General features: G+C 43.2%; 1 protein-coding gene across 1 annotated transcript in view; it reads right to left on the reverse strand.

Moving 5' to 3' along the window:
- SYNE2 (spectrin repeat containing nuclear envelope protein 2) overlaps positions 1 to 13140 on the reverse strand; it is a 309068-nt gene that overhangs the window by 255451 nt on the left and 40477 nt on the right. The window contains exon 3 of the mRNA XM_040975466.1: positions 5532 to 5657. Within this exon, the coding sequence (XP_040831400.1) occupies positions 5532 to 5610 (79 nt within the window). The 5' untranslated portion in view covers positions 5611 to 5657. The remainder of the gene's footprint in view (positions 1 to 5531; positions 5658 to 13140) is intronic.

Raw genomic sequence — 13140 nt, forward strand, 5'->3', positions numbered from 1 at the left:
AAGACCTGGAGGAGGTTCCTGGCTCCTTGTTTCGGATACGTGTGGCACTGGCCGTTGCAGTCACTTGGGGAGTGAATCATCAGATGGAAAATCTTCCTCTCTGAAACTCCTCCTCTCTGTATATCTGCCTTTCCAATAAAAATAAGTAAATCTTTACAAACGAATACGAGTTTTCTGCTCTTACATAATAATTCTATTGCATAATCTGTGTTCTTTTATGATCAACAAATTACATTTGTTTGTTAAAACAGATAAAACAATTTGAAATACACAAAGAATGTTTCCAAAATAATTCAAACTTGCCTACTACTAATATTTACAAATTCTTAAGATCAGTCAATTTTGCTCATTACTATGATTCTTTCTTGTTATATTTATTTGAAAGGCAAAACTACAGAGGGAAAGGCAGAGAGGGAGGGAACGGAGAGAGGGAAAGAGGAATGGAGAGAGGGAGGGAGGGAGGGATTGTCCATATCTGCTGGTTCACTCCCCAAATGGCTGCAATTGCCTAGACTGGGACAAGCCGAAGTCAGGAACCTGGAATTGTATTCTGGTTTCCTGTGTACGTGGCAGGGGCCCAAACATTTGGGCCATCTTCTGTTGCTTTTCCCAGGATGTTAGCAAGGAGCTGGATCAAAAGTGTAGCAGCTGGAACTCGAGCCAGCGCCCAGATGGGATGCCAATGGCACAGGCGGTGGCTTTGCCTGCTACACCATAAGGCCAGTGCCTACTGTAATTTTCTGATGGGTTCTGCACTTGGGTCATGCTTTTACTCTTTTAACACCACAGAAAGTTCTCAAGAACTCTATGATAATTTGTTTTTAGCACACTCACATAAATATGTAAATGTATAAACAACGTGGACATGATTTGTACCAGTACAAGTATCCAAAGCTCAACTTCAAAACCTTGGAGTCGCTCCGTCTTATCCATATCCAACAGCTACCAAGTCTTAATGAGTCTTCCACCATCATGGTGGTTTCACACTTCCTAACTCACTGCCACGACATCACTTCAGGCAAACATCACCTCCCACCTAATATTTGCGAGTGCTTTCTAACTGGTTTCTCCATCTCTACTTTCTCACTCTTTTTCCAATCTAGACCTCAAAATCAGAGTAAAGGCTTAAGGCACAACTCTGACCCAAACCTACATCACTCTACCCCCGAGCTCCGTTAGCCATGCCCTAGCTAACAGCCAGTGTTCTAACTCTGTGAGTTTGAGGTCAACTCCCTAAAGGATCTTAATCTCAGGAACAGAAGATTTCTGCTTTGGTCTCCAGTTACAGTGAATAGCAAAGAAAACCCCTTCCAACTCGGAACCTCTGGGATGCTTATCCAACTTCATCCCTTACTGTTGCCATCATCATATTAACCTGGTTCCACAAAAACAGTAGCCCCTGGATGCCTTTTCCACCTGAAGAACTTGGTAGAGATGTTGTTTCCAACAAAACATGCAGTTATTATTTTTTTAGAATAAAAAAAAAGCATCCAACTGAGAAATCCCAATGGAAAGATTTAAAGGAATCTATGGGGAAACATTGCTAAAACAAAAACTTGTTGAAGACAGCTGTTTATGATTTGCATTTCCTGAATTTATTTACAACAAGGAATATTACAAATGCATTAAACTACAATAAATTCCATGTCACAGGAATTCACTCAAACTTATGAGCATCGTCCTTTCTCTTCCTCACTCTCAACCAGTCCAATGCTGTTCTCCTCGCTCGAGGAGAAAGAAGCTAACACATAGCTGCAGTGGTCTCAACTCCAATCGGAAGGGTATTTCCTCAAGGATCCCATAACACATGAGTAATAACCAAGAACTCACTTGCTTATTTCCTTTCTCTTAGGAATTTCAGCAAAGTGTAACTACCTGGTCGTGAGCCCCACTCCCTGCAGGCCCTGACCATGAGGGGCACTGGTGTGCGTGGCCTATCAATGGTGAACCATCACATCTCTGACCAGAAAGCTTCAACTGAAGTTTTTGCTGAAATAAAGTAGGCTTGGAAAGTGAATGAGGCTATGCCATTATCTCTACCCGCCTCTTTCATAAAAGGTTCTGAAACAAAACAGAAAAAAAGGCAACTTTCCCAAGAGAAGTGACCCGGAGCCTCTCCTGTTACATAAAATCAAGGTTCATCAAACCCCTGTGATCTCTGTGAAATGCAAGTCTATTTACACAACATACGAAACCAAATGCTTCCCAGACTGTCACCGACAGCTTTTGGTTCAGGAGCACTTCATGGAAATAATGTCTTATCAAGTTCTTTTGTATTTTTGCCCTCATAACTAATAATTCTGCCATGAGTTCAAAGTTACATTCAGAAACATATACAATTTCCTTCCTCCTTTCCTTCTCCCTCCCGCCCTTCCGTCTTTCCTTCCTGTGTGCTTGCTTGCTTAAAACAACAGTAGCAACAGTAGCCATTATAAAGCCACTGAGAATACAGAACCTACCTCTGACAAATCTGTTGATTTCACACTTTCACTCTCTAGGCAAGGGAAGTCTTGGTAAGGTTTATCTCTGAGTTTACCCAGTTGATGGTGACTAACCCTCGCACACTTACCACCTGAAGACATTACAGGACTTCCCTCCTTCCCCTAAAAGCAGGGTGCCAGGCACTGCCAGCATCCATCATTCTGACTGGCAGGTGCACAAATGTCTCATCCCACTGCAAAACAGCCCAGATCTGTTTCCTACAGAGTAGATTATATAACCCTGCCTAATCCAAAATATGGCAGGAGAAACCACTCATTTCTCAGCACATCACAAACTCATTTCAGCTACCAGATGAGCTGAGAAGACTAATATTACTTGACATTGTTCATCCACAGCCTGGATGGAAAAGCTTGCTAAGGGTTAAGATAATAAACCTAACATTTAAAGTTAACAGTCTCTCCCAGATTGCACTTTGAATGAAGTCAGAGCAGATATAATACAATTGATGGGGGGAAATTGTACTTCAAGTCAAAACTGCTCTGCTCCCAAGCTGTGACTCGGACTGTAACTCAGAGGGTTGGAGCCCCAGCTTCTTCGCTCATAGAAGACCTCAAGATCCACCTCACAATGTGGTGGTGAGGAGCCAATGAAACCACGCGTGCCAAGCACTGTGCCCTGCAGTGCGGGAAGCAGACTCTGTACTATCATTGCTCAGACAGACACAACAGCAGAAGAGGAGTGTACATCCTGGCCTGGGAGAGGGCGGGCTCACGGAGGTCGGAGCAGTTGGAATTCTTCCAGGGCTGGAGGAGTCTTCCAGGACAGCAGAGATCAGAGGACCACAGGCGGGAACCATGTAAACAGCGGCACGGAAGCTATGGAGTGGAGCAGTCTGGTCCTACGAGGAAACGTGGGGTGGCAGCAGAGGGTGCTTGTGGGAATGAAATGGGAGATGCAGGCAGAGAGAAAGACAAGCACCAGATCAGTGAGTCGTGCCGAACAGCCTGACCTTTGCCCTATGTGGGACAGGACGCCAAAACAAAAACAGTAAGAGGGGAATTCTGCTCTATGGTTTTGCCCTCTCCCAGGAGGTTTGTGCTCTGGCTGTGTGCCCTGGAAAAGAAACTTCTTGAGACAAAGAGTTGGCCTGCAAATATATAAATGAAAAATCACAACACATTTGCTGAGTCTCTGCACTGTGGTAAGCCCTTTGCATGCAACACTGCTCGTCCCCAGCAGAGCTGCAACACGGGCACACCGTCCACACTGGGAAAGGTACATGGAAAATGAAATGAAAATGGGGTCTCACTTTGCTGCAAAAAGGTCCAGGAACATGAGGATTATTCAAGAAGTTCAATGTGTATTTTGAAAAATAGAAAATGTATGGGTCTCAAATTTTTGCACCAAAATAAGCACATCTTTTAATTCTGTCTTTCCATACATTTTATGAGATACTCATATATAACACAAATCAGGAAAAGGACACAAAATAAACACTCTTATCCAGGTTTAAACAACTACTAAGTGACTGAGCCAGTATTAGGTTTCCCAAGGGTCTGTGTTGTGGTGTAGCACATTGGGCCACGTTGGTGCCAGCATCCCATATAGGTGCCATTTTGAGACATGGCTGCTCTACTTCCAATCCAGCTCCCTACTTAAGAAAAGCAGTGGAAGATGGCCCAATTGCTTGGGCCTCTGAACCCCTGTGGGAGACCAGAAGCAGTTCTGGGTTCCTGGCATCAGCCTGGCACAACCCTGGCCATTAGTCACACAAGGAGGTAACCAGCAAATGAAGATCTCTCTCTCTCTTTTTCTCTCTATCTCTCTGTAACTCTGCCTTTCAAATAAGCCAAAAATAAGCCTTTTTTAAAAATCATATGTGCCTATTTATTGCAGGCAAAACTTTACATGCAACTTTATAGGAAAATAAGAACATTCTTTTTTTCCAATAAAATGAAAATTAAACTCCAATTACTCATAAATATTATGAGATAATATTAAAAATATACTCATTGAAGACTTCTTAAAATTCATAACTCAATATTATCTCTCAGTAATTCCAACATTTCTTAATATACAAGTTACACACCATTACTTTTTAGAGGCCTGATACACAGGGTCTAATTCCAATGCCTACTGCCTTCTCAAGATGATAATCAAGAAATGAATCACTCAAAATGCATTCCTACTCAAAGAAAAATATCATAAGGACAGTTAAAAATCTTTATCACACATCACTGAAAAGAAAAATCTATGGTTTTTAAGGAACATTTTGGCAGTGTTTCATAATACTGTCCATATTCCTAAAAGCTCCTTTAAAATACTTGGTTTGCCATGGCCTACGGCTAATGTTATTCAATCTGAGACGCACTTCATCAGCAAAGGTGGAAAGTCCAGGGTCCAACAAACCTTCAAATTACAGTACAAAAACAGTGAACTCCACAAGAAGCCATGGCAAAAACCAGACTGCCCTCATACACGGGCACACACAACTTCAATGATTAGGACACACTCACTTGCACTATCACCACCTTTCCTTTCTAATCAAGCAGAGTAAGTGTGTGCACTGAAAAGAGATAAGTGCAAACAATGCTAAGTAAATCAGAGTTAACTAATTTTCACTACAACCAAAATGCATCGACTCTGCAAACAGTTGATAGGCAAAAAGACATTTAATAGGTTTACTTCACCATCTGAGCCTCACAGTCTTCATATTTCCAGTAACTTTCTGAAGACCCCTCATACGCATGGATTTCACATTTTGTTGCACCAAAGCAAGCTGCTAATTCCATTTTTACATACGCTCTCTGAAGTCCCTCCAGACAGCAGTACCACAGCGCACTAAATGTACTACCTCAGCATGCTAAGAGAAAGAAAGCAAAGACACCAAGCTCCTGCCAGAAATTCCTGACTTTCCTAGAGATAGCAATAAAAACACTGAAGTAAACTGAACGGTTTCTACACAAAAAAAACTCAGATATACTGCCAAAAAATCAGCGCAGGAGAGACAAACCAGGATGACTGATGAGTACATGAGAGTAAGCATTCCACAGTGCCCACACGGTGTTACCCCAGCTGGTCTTGATTACCTTGCAGTGAAATATGGAGATCATGGATGGCCAAGGGCACCTGCTCATCTTCGGTGGGAGGCACGGGGCTGGAGGCCATGGTTGCACTCAGTGGAGGCTATCTCCTGTCCATCTCCCAGCTGTGAACTGAAAGTGAAAGAGAAAGACTCATCAGGACCTTGCAGGCCTGCATCTCTAACAAAATGCACAGCCAGAAGACAGCAACCTGAGATGGCCCTTCCAAAGAAGCCTGGCTTTCTGCAGAGCACTTCCTTAGTTCACAGAGAACAAAGGAACTACGCCTTCTTTTCTAATCATAATCAAGATTTTTGCCCTGTGACCTATTCGTGCCCTCTGGAGTTGCTGGCATAACTCCCAACGAGCTAGCGCTGTGGACTTCTCCAGGACTGCGGAGGAAGGTGCTGCAACAACCAGCTCTCCAGGAGAAGCAAAGCTGACACAAACCGACAGACTGGAGCATTTTGTGTGTATGTTGTGGATTCACCTTCCACCTGCAAAAACTGCCCTTAAAACTTTTCGCTTAACTTAGTTCCTTTTCTGCTCCGTAAAGGTTGCTATTTATTAGAGACAGTAAAAGCTCAGGCTGCTTAGCTAGCAAAGTGAAACAGCAAAACAGCAAACCAATATATCAAAAACAATATGCTGGTGAGTTATTTATCACATCAAATTATTTGCCCAAGGACTAGTTTTACCCCCAACACATTTCTTCCCATAATCCTTCTTGGAGTCTTACATAATCATTTCAATAAAAGCAATTCATATCCCAAAATTCTTCTAAAGCATAACTTCATGGATAAACAAGCATACTTCAAAAAGTTCAAGGAAAATCGAATTAAAACATTTATTTTAACACACACACACAAAAAACGAAATTCATGATACGGAAGGTTTTCAAAAAGCTCATAAAAATGCGTATTCTGAAAATGCTATGTATGAGCCTAAAATTTTTTGGAACTGAAAAATATTTTAGTTTCACTTTTCAATGAATTTTTTTAAGTATTGTTATATCTGCCACTATTAGTTTCTTAACACTGACTTTTCACATACAGCTAATCAAATAACAAAATTATCCTCACCAAACGCCCTCAAATAAAAAAAACGGATTAGGGATGAACAGCAAGCTTTATCATCAAGCAGTTGTTACAAAACATTAACGTTGGCATCTGCGATGAGCGTATGAGTTTCACTATAAAAATCTTTAACTTCGCCATGTATTAGAAACTTGCCATGATAAAACGTTGGGGGAGACACTGAAAGTGAAATAAATCTGAAGCCAACAGCTAAACACAATCCATCACAATGTCAAAGGAACCACTTTAAAAAATGTGAGACCAGTAATCTTTCCATTATGTCTTCCTCTTTCTTTTTTTTTTTTTTTCTTTATCATCCAAACCCCTTTCATTATCACTCCCAGGAGTCTGTTAAAGATATCATCTACCAAATAACCTTGCTTAATTACCCATTGACTTGTTTATCTGATGAATTAGGATGGATCAGAAGAAGCAGCCTGAGGTGAGGGTGTTTCCACATGGAATTGATGTGATTGGACTGAGAGGAAAAGCTGCTGAAGAGTTCCCAAGAGGCTGTGCAGCCCAGTGCCTGATGCAACCAAGCAGCCAGCTGCCCTGTCCCTGGGACTCCCGAACCTTCAGTGGACGCAAAGCCCTTCTTCAACTTGACCAGGGAAAACCACAATTTCAGAATGAATTTCCTAGGGCCATCCGCTATGCCATGTCAGGACTAGGAAAACAAAAGTGTAACAATCCTACAGGGTACCATGTATGTAGAGGTGTCCTGGGGATGCTGCCACCACGTCCCCATGGAATCTTCCGAGCTGTCTGAGTTGGGCACTGGAATTATCTCTGCCTTACAAACACAGAGGCACACATGCAACTGACAGAGGACACGTCACCAGTCAATGTTGAAGGCAAGATTTGAACCCAAGTGCTTTCAGTCTCTGGTCCACAACCTAGACCAACACAAGGCTAACTGGATTGCCATGGCGCACTTACACTTTCTTTCATTCGCTTAATTCGATAAGCATAGGCTAGACTCCATTCTCACGGAATCTAATTTTTAAAATTAACATAAAATTTAAGCAAGATTTCTCTAGAAAAATGAACCATTATATTCCTGAAAAAGCAATATCTAGGGGATGCAGGGGGTGCTTTTCATATAACAAAGATAAGTTTAAATAATGTTTTAGTAAACGATGCATCATTTTCAGGAATATAACTGAGAGTGAGGTGTGTTAATACAGTGGCATCAAAGTCTGAAAGATCAAACGGATTATGTGCAATGGGGTTAAAACCGCAAGCACATGACTACACCGATTTATACTTGATCTAATCCAAAAGGCCGGGAAGCGATGCTACACACACCCCCAACTGCATCAGCTCTTGTGGTTCGCTTGTACAGTTCATCTTCACAGGCCTGTGGTATCTCAGAATGCTAGCGAATTTCCCTTTTCTACGGAAATCTTGGTATTTAGGTTGTTACAATTAGAAAGCTTTCCACCAAAAAATGAAATTTGTATAGTTGGGTCCTGGGGCCCACCTACTAGGTAGATGTGGGGTTCGTGAGCCCCAAGGGTGGAGGATCTGGCAAGACTTTGGTCTCCTGGCCCGGGTTCTTGGGTTCACCTGCAAGAACATGTCCTACTGAATGAAAAAGGCGGAGTAGCAGACACAGACCCTGTTGTAAAAGGAGAATATGGCAGCTCATGTGGTGTCATAGTCGAAGAAGGAGAACAGAACAAACTGGACAACTACCCCAGTGAAACGATGACAGCAAAGAAATCTCGGTGAATGGAGACTTGGGGCTGACCAAGTCAGCCAGTGGGCACTGGGAGGATGACATCATCCTGGGATCGGTGATTTCGGAACTATGCAAACCACATGGACAGAACCCTCGGAATATGTACACGTGGAGACCTGGGTTGATATGAGGTGGCAATTCTTCCTCCTTAGGTACTGGGACATGTGGGAAGTCGTGAGGGGTCTCCCCCTTTGTCTCCCTCCTTCCCCCAGGAACAACAAGAAGAAATTGCAAATTTGGAAGCAATGAGTTCACCTTGATCCTTCCCACCCTGATCAACCATGTAGTCATTATTTTTTTAAATTAATTTTAACATTTAAAAAAAGAAATTTGAATAGTATCTCAAATGAATGGGATTATGAATAATATTCTTTTGTTCTGGTTTCTCTGCACCTCTAAAATTTCAAATGATGCATGTTTCTGCTGAAACTAGTAGAACTGTTTCTACTTTTAATGGACAAGGTGTCAGGAAGCTCAGAACCAACCCTTCAACCCATACCCAGAGAAGCTGCACATTCCCATACGTAATAAGAAGAAAAGCACGCTTCTGACACAAGTAAAATAACGCCAGAACTTCTGAGGTTGTCGAATTTCAGAAAACATGGACACCACTTTTTTGACAGTTCCGTGGGACTTGCAGTTTTCTCATCATAAGACACTTTGCTAACAATCCCTGTCCGTCCACAAACAATGGACCAATCACTGTGTCAGCAGTGACACACCAACATCCTATCTTTTAATTTTTTTTAAAGAGAGGGATCTCCCATTACTGGCTTACTCCCCAAAGGTCCTTATTGGTTACAGTGGAGCAGGCTGAAGCCAGGAGCCAGGAACTCGACCCAGGTCTCCCATGTGGGTTGCAGGAAACCAGCTACCTGACCATCATTCGCTGCATCCCAAAGTGTGAAACTCCAGCAGGAAGCTGGAATGGGAAGCAGAGCCAAGCTCTGCAGCATGGGACGTGGTTAGCCAACGCCATCTTCAGCATCACAGCAAAGTGGCTTAAGTACCTTCATAGGTTCCTTTAACAGAGTGATCTAAATGCGAGCATTTGTCCCTGGGGCTTGTACTTCCCTTGTGTTTTTTCCTATAGTTCACCTCTCAGTGTTGTTTAAGGGCCACCTGTTATTTTCGAGTTTCCTCTTTGTCATTTACGTTACAGAACAAGTTCATAGCAGAAGGTTTATTCATAGTAAGTTGCTTCATCAATTGATCTGAAGCTACCAAGCAAATGCCAATGATTTGCTGGTGTCTACTCTTTTCCTATAACCACCAGAAAACGCCAGCACAACCAATCCTACCTATTCACCACAGTTAGGGAAAAAAATCAGTATCCAGCAATTATCTAAGATTATGATGCCATGCAGTAGAACAAAAATAACACTTTTGTTACAAACTGTTGAAACTCGATGGAAAAAACACACAAACTAAAGACCACAAAAATATTAGGATTTATTGACCACTCACTATATGATATGCACTGCAGTACACTGTGGCACTTATTATGACCTGTGAAATAAGATTTATTGGGATAATCTCATCTCTTGATCATCCAGTAAAAATGAATGAGTGTGCGATGCAGTGTAGCAGGTTAAGATACTGTCGGGGCTTACGTGTCCAATGTAAGGACAGTGGTTCAAGCCCCGTTTCCTCTGCTTCGGATCCAGATTCCTTTTGATGTGCAGCTGGGAGGCAGGATGGTCCAAGGATTTGAGTCCCTATCACCCCTGTGGGAACCCCAGATGAAGTGTCTGGTTCCTGGTTTAGGCCTGGCCCCAACCTGGCTTTGGAGAGCATCTGGGGAGTTAACCAGTGGATAGTGGATTTCTCTCTGTCTCATTGTCTCTCCCTTTCATTATCACTCTGCCTTTCAAACAACTCTTAAAACAACAACAACAAAAACCTAGTCACATTACTAAAGTGAAAAGTAAACAATAAAATTAATAAATGAGGATGAAAACGTCCAAAGCTAAAACCTGACTGCAAAATCAGCACAAATCCAGAACACCTTTCCAAGGCTGTGATTTCACTTACACAAGGTACCCACGGCAGCGGAATTCTCACGGGCCATAAAAGGTCGGGGGCTGCCCGAGGCCGAGGCAAGGGGGATGCGCAACCACGGTCACCTGCTTTCCTTCACTTTTGCTTGTTCACTGGGGATAGAGTTCAAGGTCTGCAAGAGGAGCTGAATGTGGTGACAACTACACAACAGTGTCAGCGTACGTAATGCCTCTGAACTGTACAGTTAAGACATGAAGAAAATGGCAAACCTCCAAAAAGCATTGTGTCCTACCCACCTGGTCTAGAAAGCTACTTGGAGTTGACGAAGGGGGAACAGGTAAGCATTGGAGTGGTTGAAACAGCCCCTGGGATGCTGCAGCCTGTAACTGGAGTGCCTGGGCTTACACCTCAGCCCCATTTCTGATCGCAGCTTCTTGCTAAAGCACAGCGGGTAATGGATCAAGTACTTGGGTACCAACCATCCATGTGGGAGACTCCTGGCTTTGGCCTGGTTCAGTCCTGCAGGTATCTGGGAAGTGAACCAAGGAATGCAAGATTCGTTCTCCCTCTTTCTCTCTCTCTCTCTCTTTCTTCCCCCCCCCCTTTTAAAGAAACAAAGAAATAAAGCCTGCCACATGGGTTACCCCCAACAAACTAAGAAATAGGAAAGGAAGTGCGCCAATGAAATAAAAAAAAGCTAAGCTCACAATGAGGGAAAATTTAAAAAGTAGGAGCAGGTCCTGACCATGGGGGAAGTAGAGAAGTTCCGGGAGGATGGTCAGGCAGCTGAGTGAGGCAGAAAAGGCAGCCCCTGCAGAGAGGTCCAGAGGGGTGCTGAGGAAGGGAGGAGGGGAGTGGGGACAGGAAAGAGGGCAGAGGCAGCAATGAAGGGTGCAGACACCATTGCCAAGGAGGCCGATGGACACCTGTTGGAGAGTGAGTTTTTCCAGAAACCAGCTGGGCAGACAATGCATGACTCTAAAAATGGTGTGGACCTGAGAGCTGAAGTTTTTTGTTTTTTTAGAAATAACATATGCCTGGCAGAATTATAAGCCAGTTTGGACTATCCTAAAATCCACCAAGTTCAGTAAAAATTATGCTTCAACACTATATGCTACTAAACATAAAAATGAAAATAGACACGAGACAGCTTAATAGTGCCTTATAGCCATTTTAAGGTGTATAGCAGCCAGTTGTGTGTAAACTAAAACAGAAATGTCAATGAAGTAATCACAGGATGTGGTTAAGAACTTGTATTTTCTAACCTATTGGTCACTCAATACCATGGCAATTAACCCCATAATGTTGTAAACTGTTGTTAATGTTATGTTGTGGTTTTTAATTGGTCGGGATGATATTCTGCCAGCTCCGCTTTTAAACCAGAGATGGTCTCCCCAATAAATTGTTGAAATTACCTGGACAATAAGATGCTGGACTCTATACATGGTACATGCTTGCAATGAAAGAATCATGACTGGATTTGAACTGTAACACTACAATTAGGTGGAGGAACCCACCATGGGGGGAGGGTGTGGGAAGGGCTAGGGGAATCCCAGAGCCTATGAAACTGGGTCATAAAATGAAATGTAATTAAAAATATTTAAAAAGAGAGAAAGAAATGTATTCCTTCCCTCATTCCACAAAGCATTTGTGGTTTGCAAAACACACTCGCCATCCTGCTGCCTGAAAACTCCGAGTCGTTTTGAAAGAGAGAACAAAGGGAGCTCCCGTCTGATGATGTCATCTTATCAATGACTAAGAACTCAAACCATCTCTAGGGGACAGGGGCGTAAGGAGAGGAAAGGCTAAGGCCCAGACTGCACCTGTGCTCACTGCCAAGGCCACACAGCCCCACCTGGGCCCTCCCGAACCCGGGGCTGACTGTAGCCCCTGAGTCCTCAAAGCCAAAACTCATGGATTCATTCGTGTTGGAGTCTGATATTGAGTGTGCTGTTGTGAACAGTTGGCTGTTTTGTGATTCTAGAATGAATCACAAATGCAACTGTGCAAAAAAAAACCTGCATGAAACAGGCCATGGCCAAGGACATGAAAATACCCACCAGAGACCCATGGAGGAAATGGGAGGGCAGGAGAAGGCTCCAGGGCCATGCGGCATAGCTGTGAGAGGACCCCAACAACACTACAGTTGACTGTCCGCAGACACACCCTTACACTTGCCTGACACCCAAGAAAGAACAGCAGCAGTCGTTTACTAAGCTGGTGTCTTAAATGTTTGGCAAGGAAGTGATGTTCTAGAATCACACAAATACACAAGGGCACTTGTTCAAGAAAGTTCACAGAAGGCCTGTCTGTAAAAGAAAACGTGGAAATAATGTCATCCATCAGTAAGAGAACTGACACCCTTCGTGGATCCACACAGGAATGGACAACACAGCTACAATGAACAGTCGGCATCAGCATGTCAGATCCAGGAGGGGCTGGCACTGAAGCTAGGGGGTGAAGATGCTCGCACCGCACTTAGGAGCTCCTGACTCCAACTTCTTACCAAGGCAGGTGGCAGAAGGCAACAGCACTGGCTCCAGGATCTGGGTTCTCGCCAACTACCTGGGAGGCTGGGATGAGTTCTTAGCTTCTAGCTTTGGCTCCAGTGGTTGTGGGCATTTTGGGAGTGAATCAGCTAATAGGAACAAACTCTCTGTCACATATACACACACACACACTCCCTTCCTCTCAAACAAATGAACTTTTTAAATTACAATGAGGGAAAACAAGCACAATGGATTAAATATATTATGAAGCTATTTACATACTTTATGTAAATCATAAACAC

Source organism: Ochotona curzoniae, unplaced genomic scaffold, assembly GCF_017591425.1.
Source record: "Ochotona curzoniae isolate NIBS_2020 unplaced genomic scaffold, NIBS_Ocur_1.0 contig_2688, whole genome shotgun sequence".
Lineage (NCBI taxonomy): Eukaryota > Metazoa > Chordata > Mammalia > Lagomorpha > Ochotonidae > Ochotona > Ochotona curzoniae.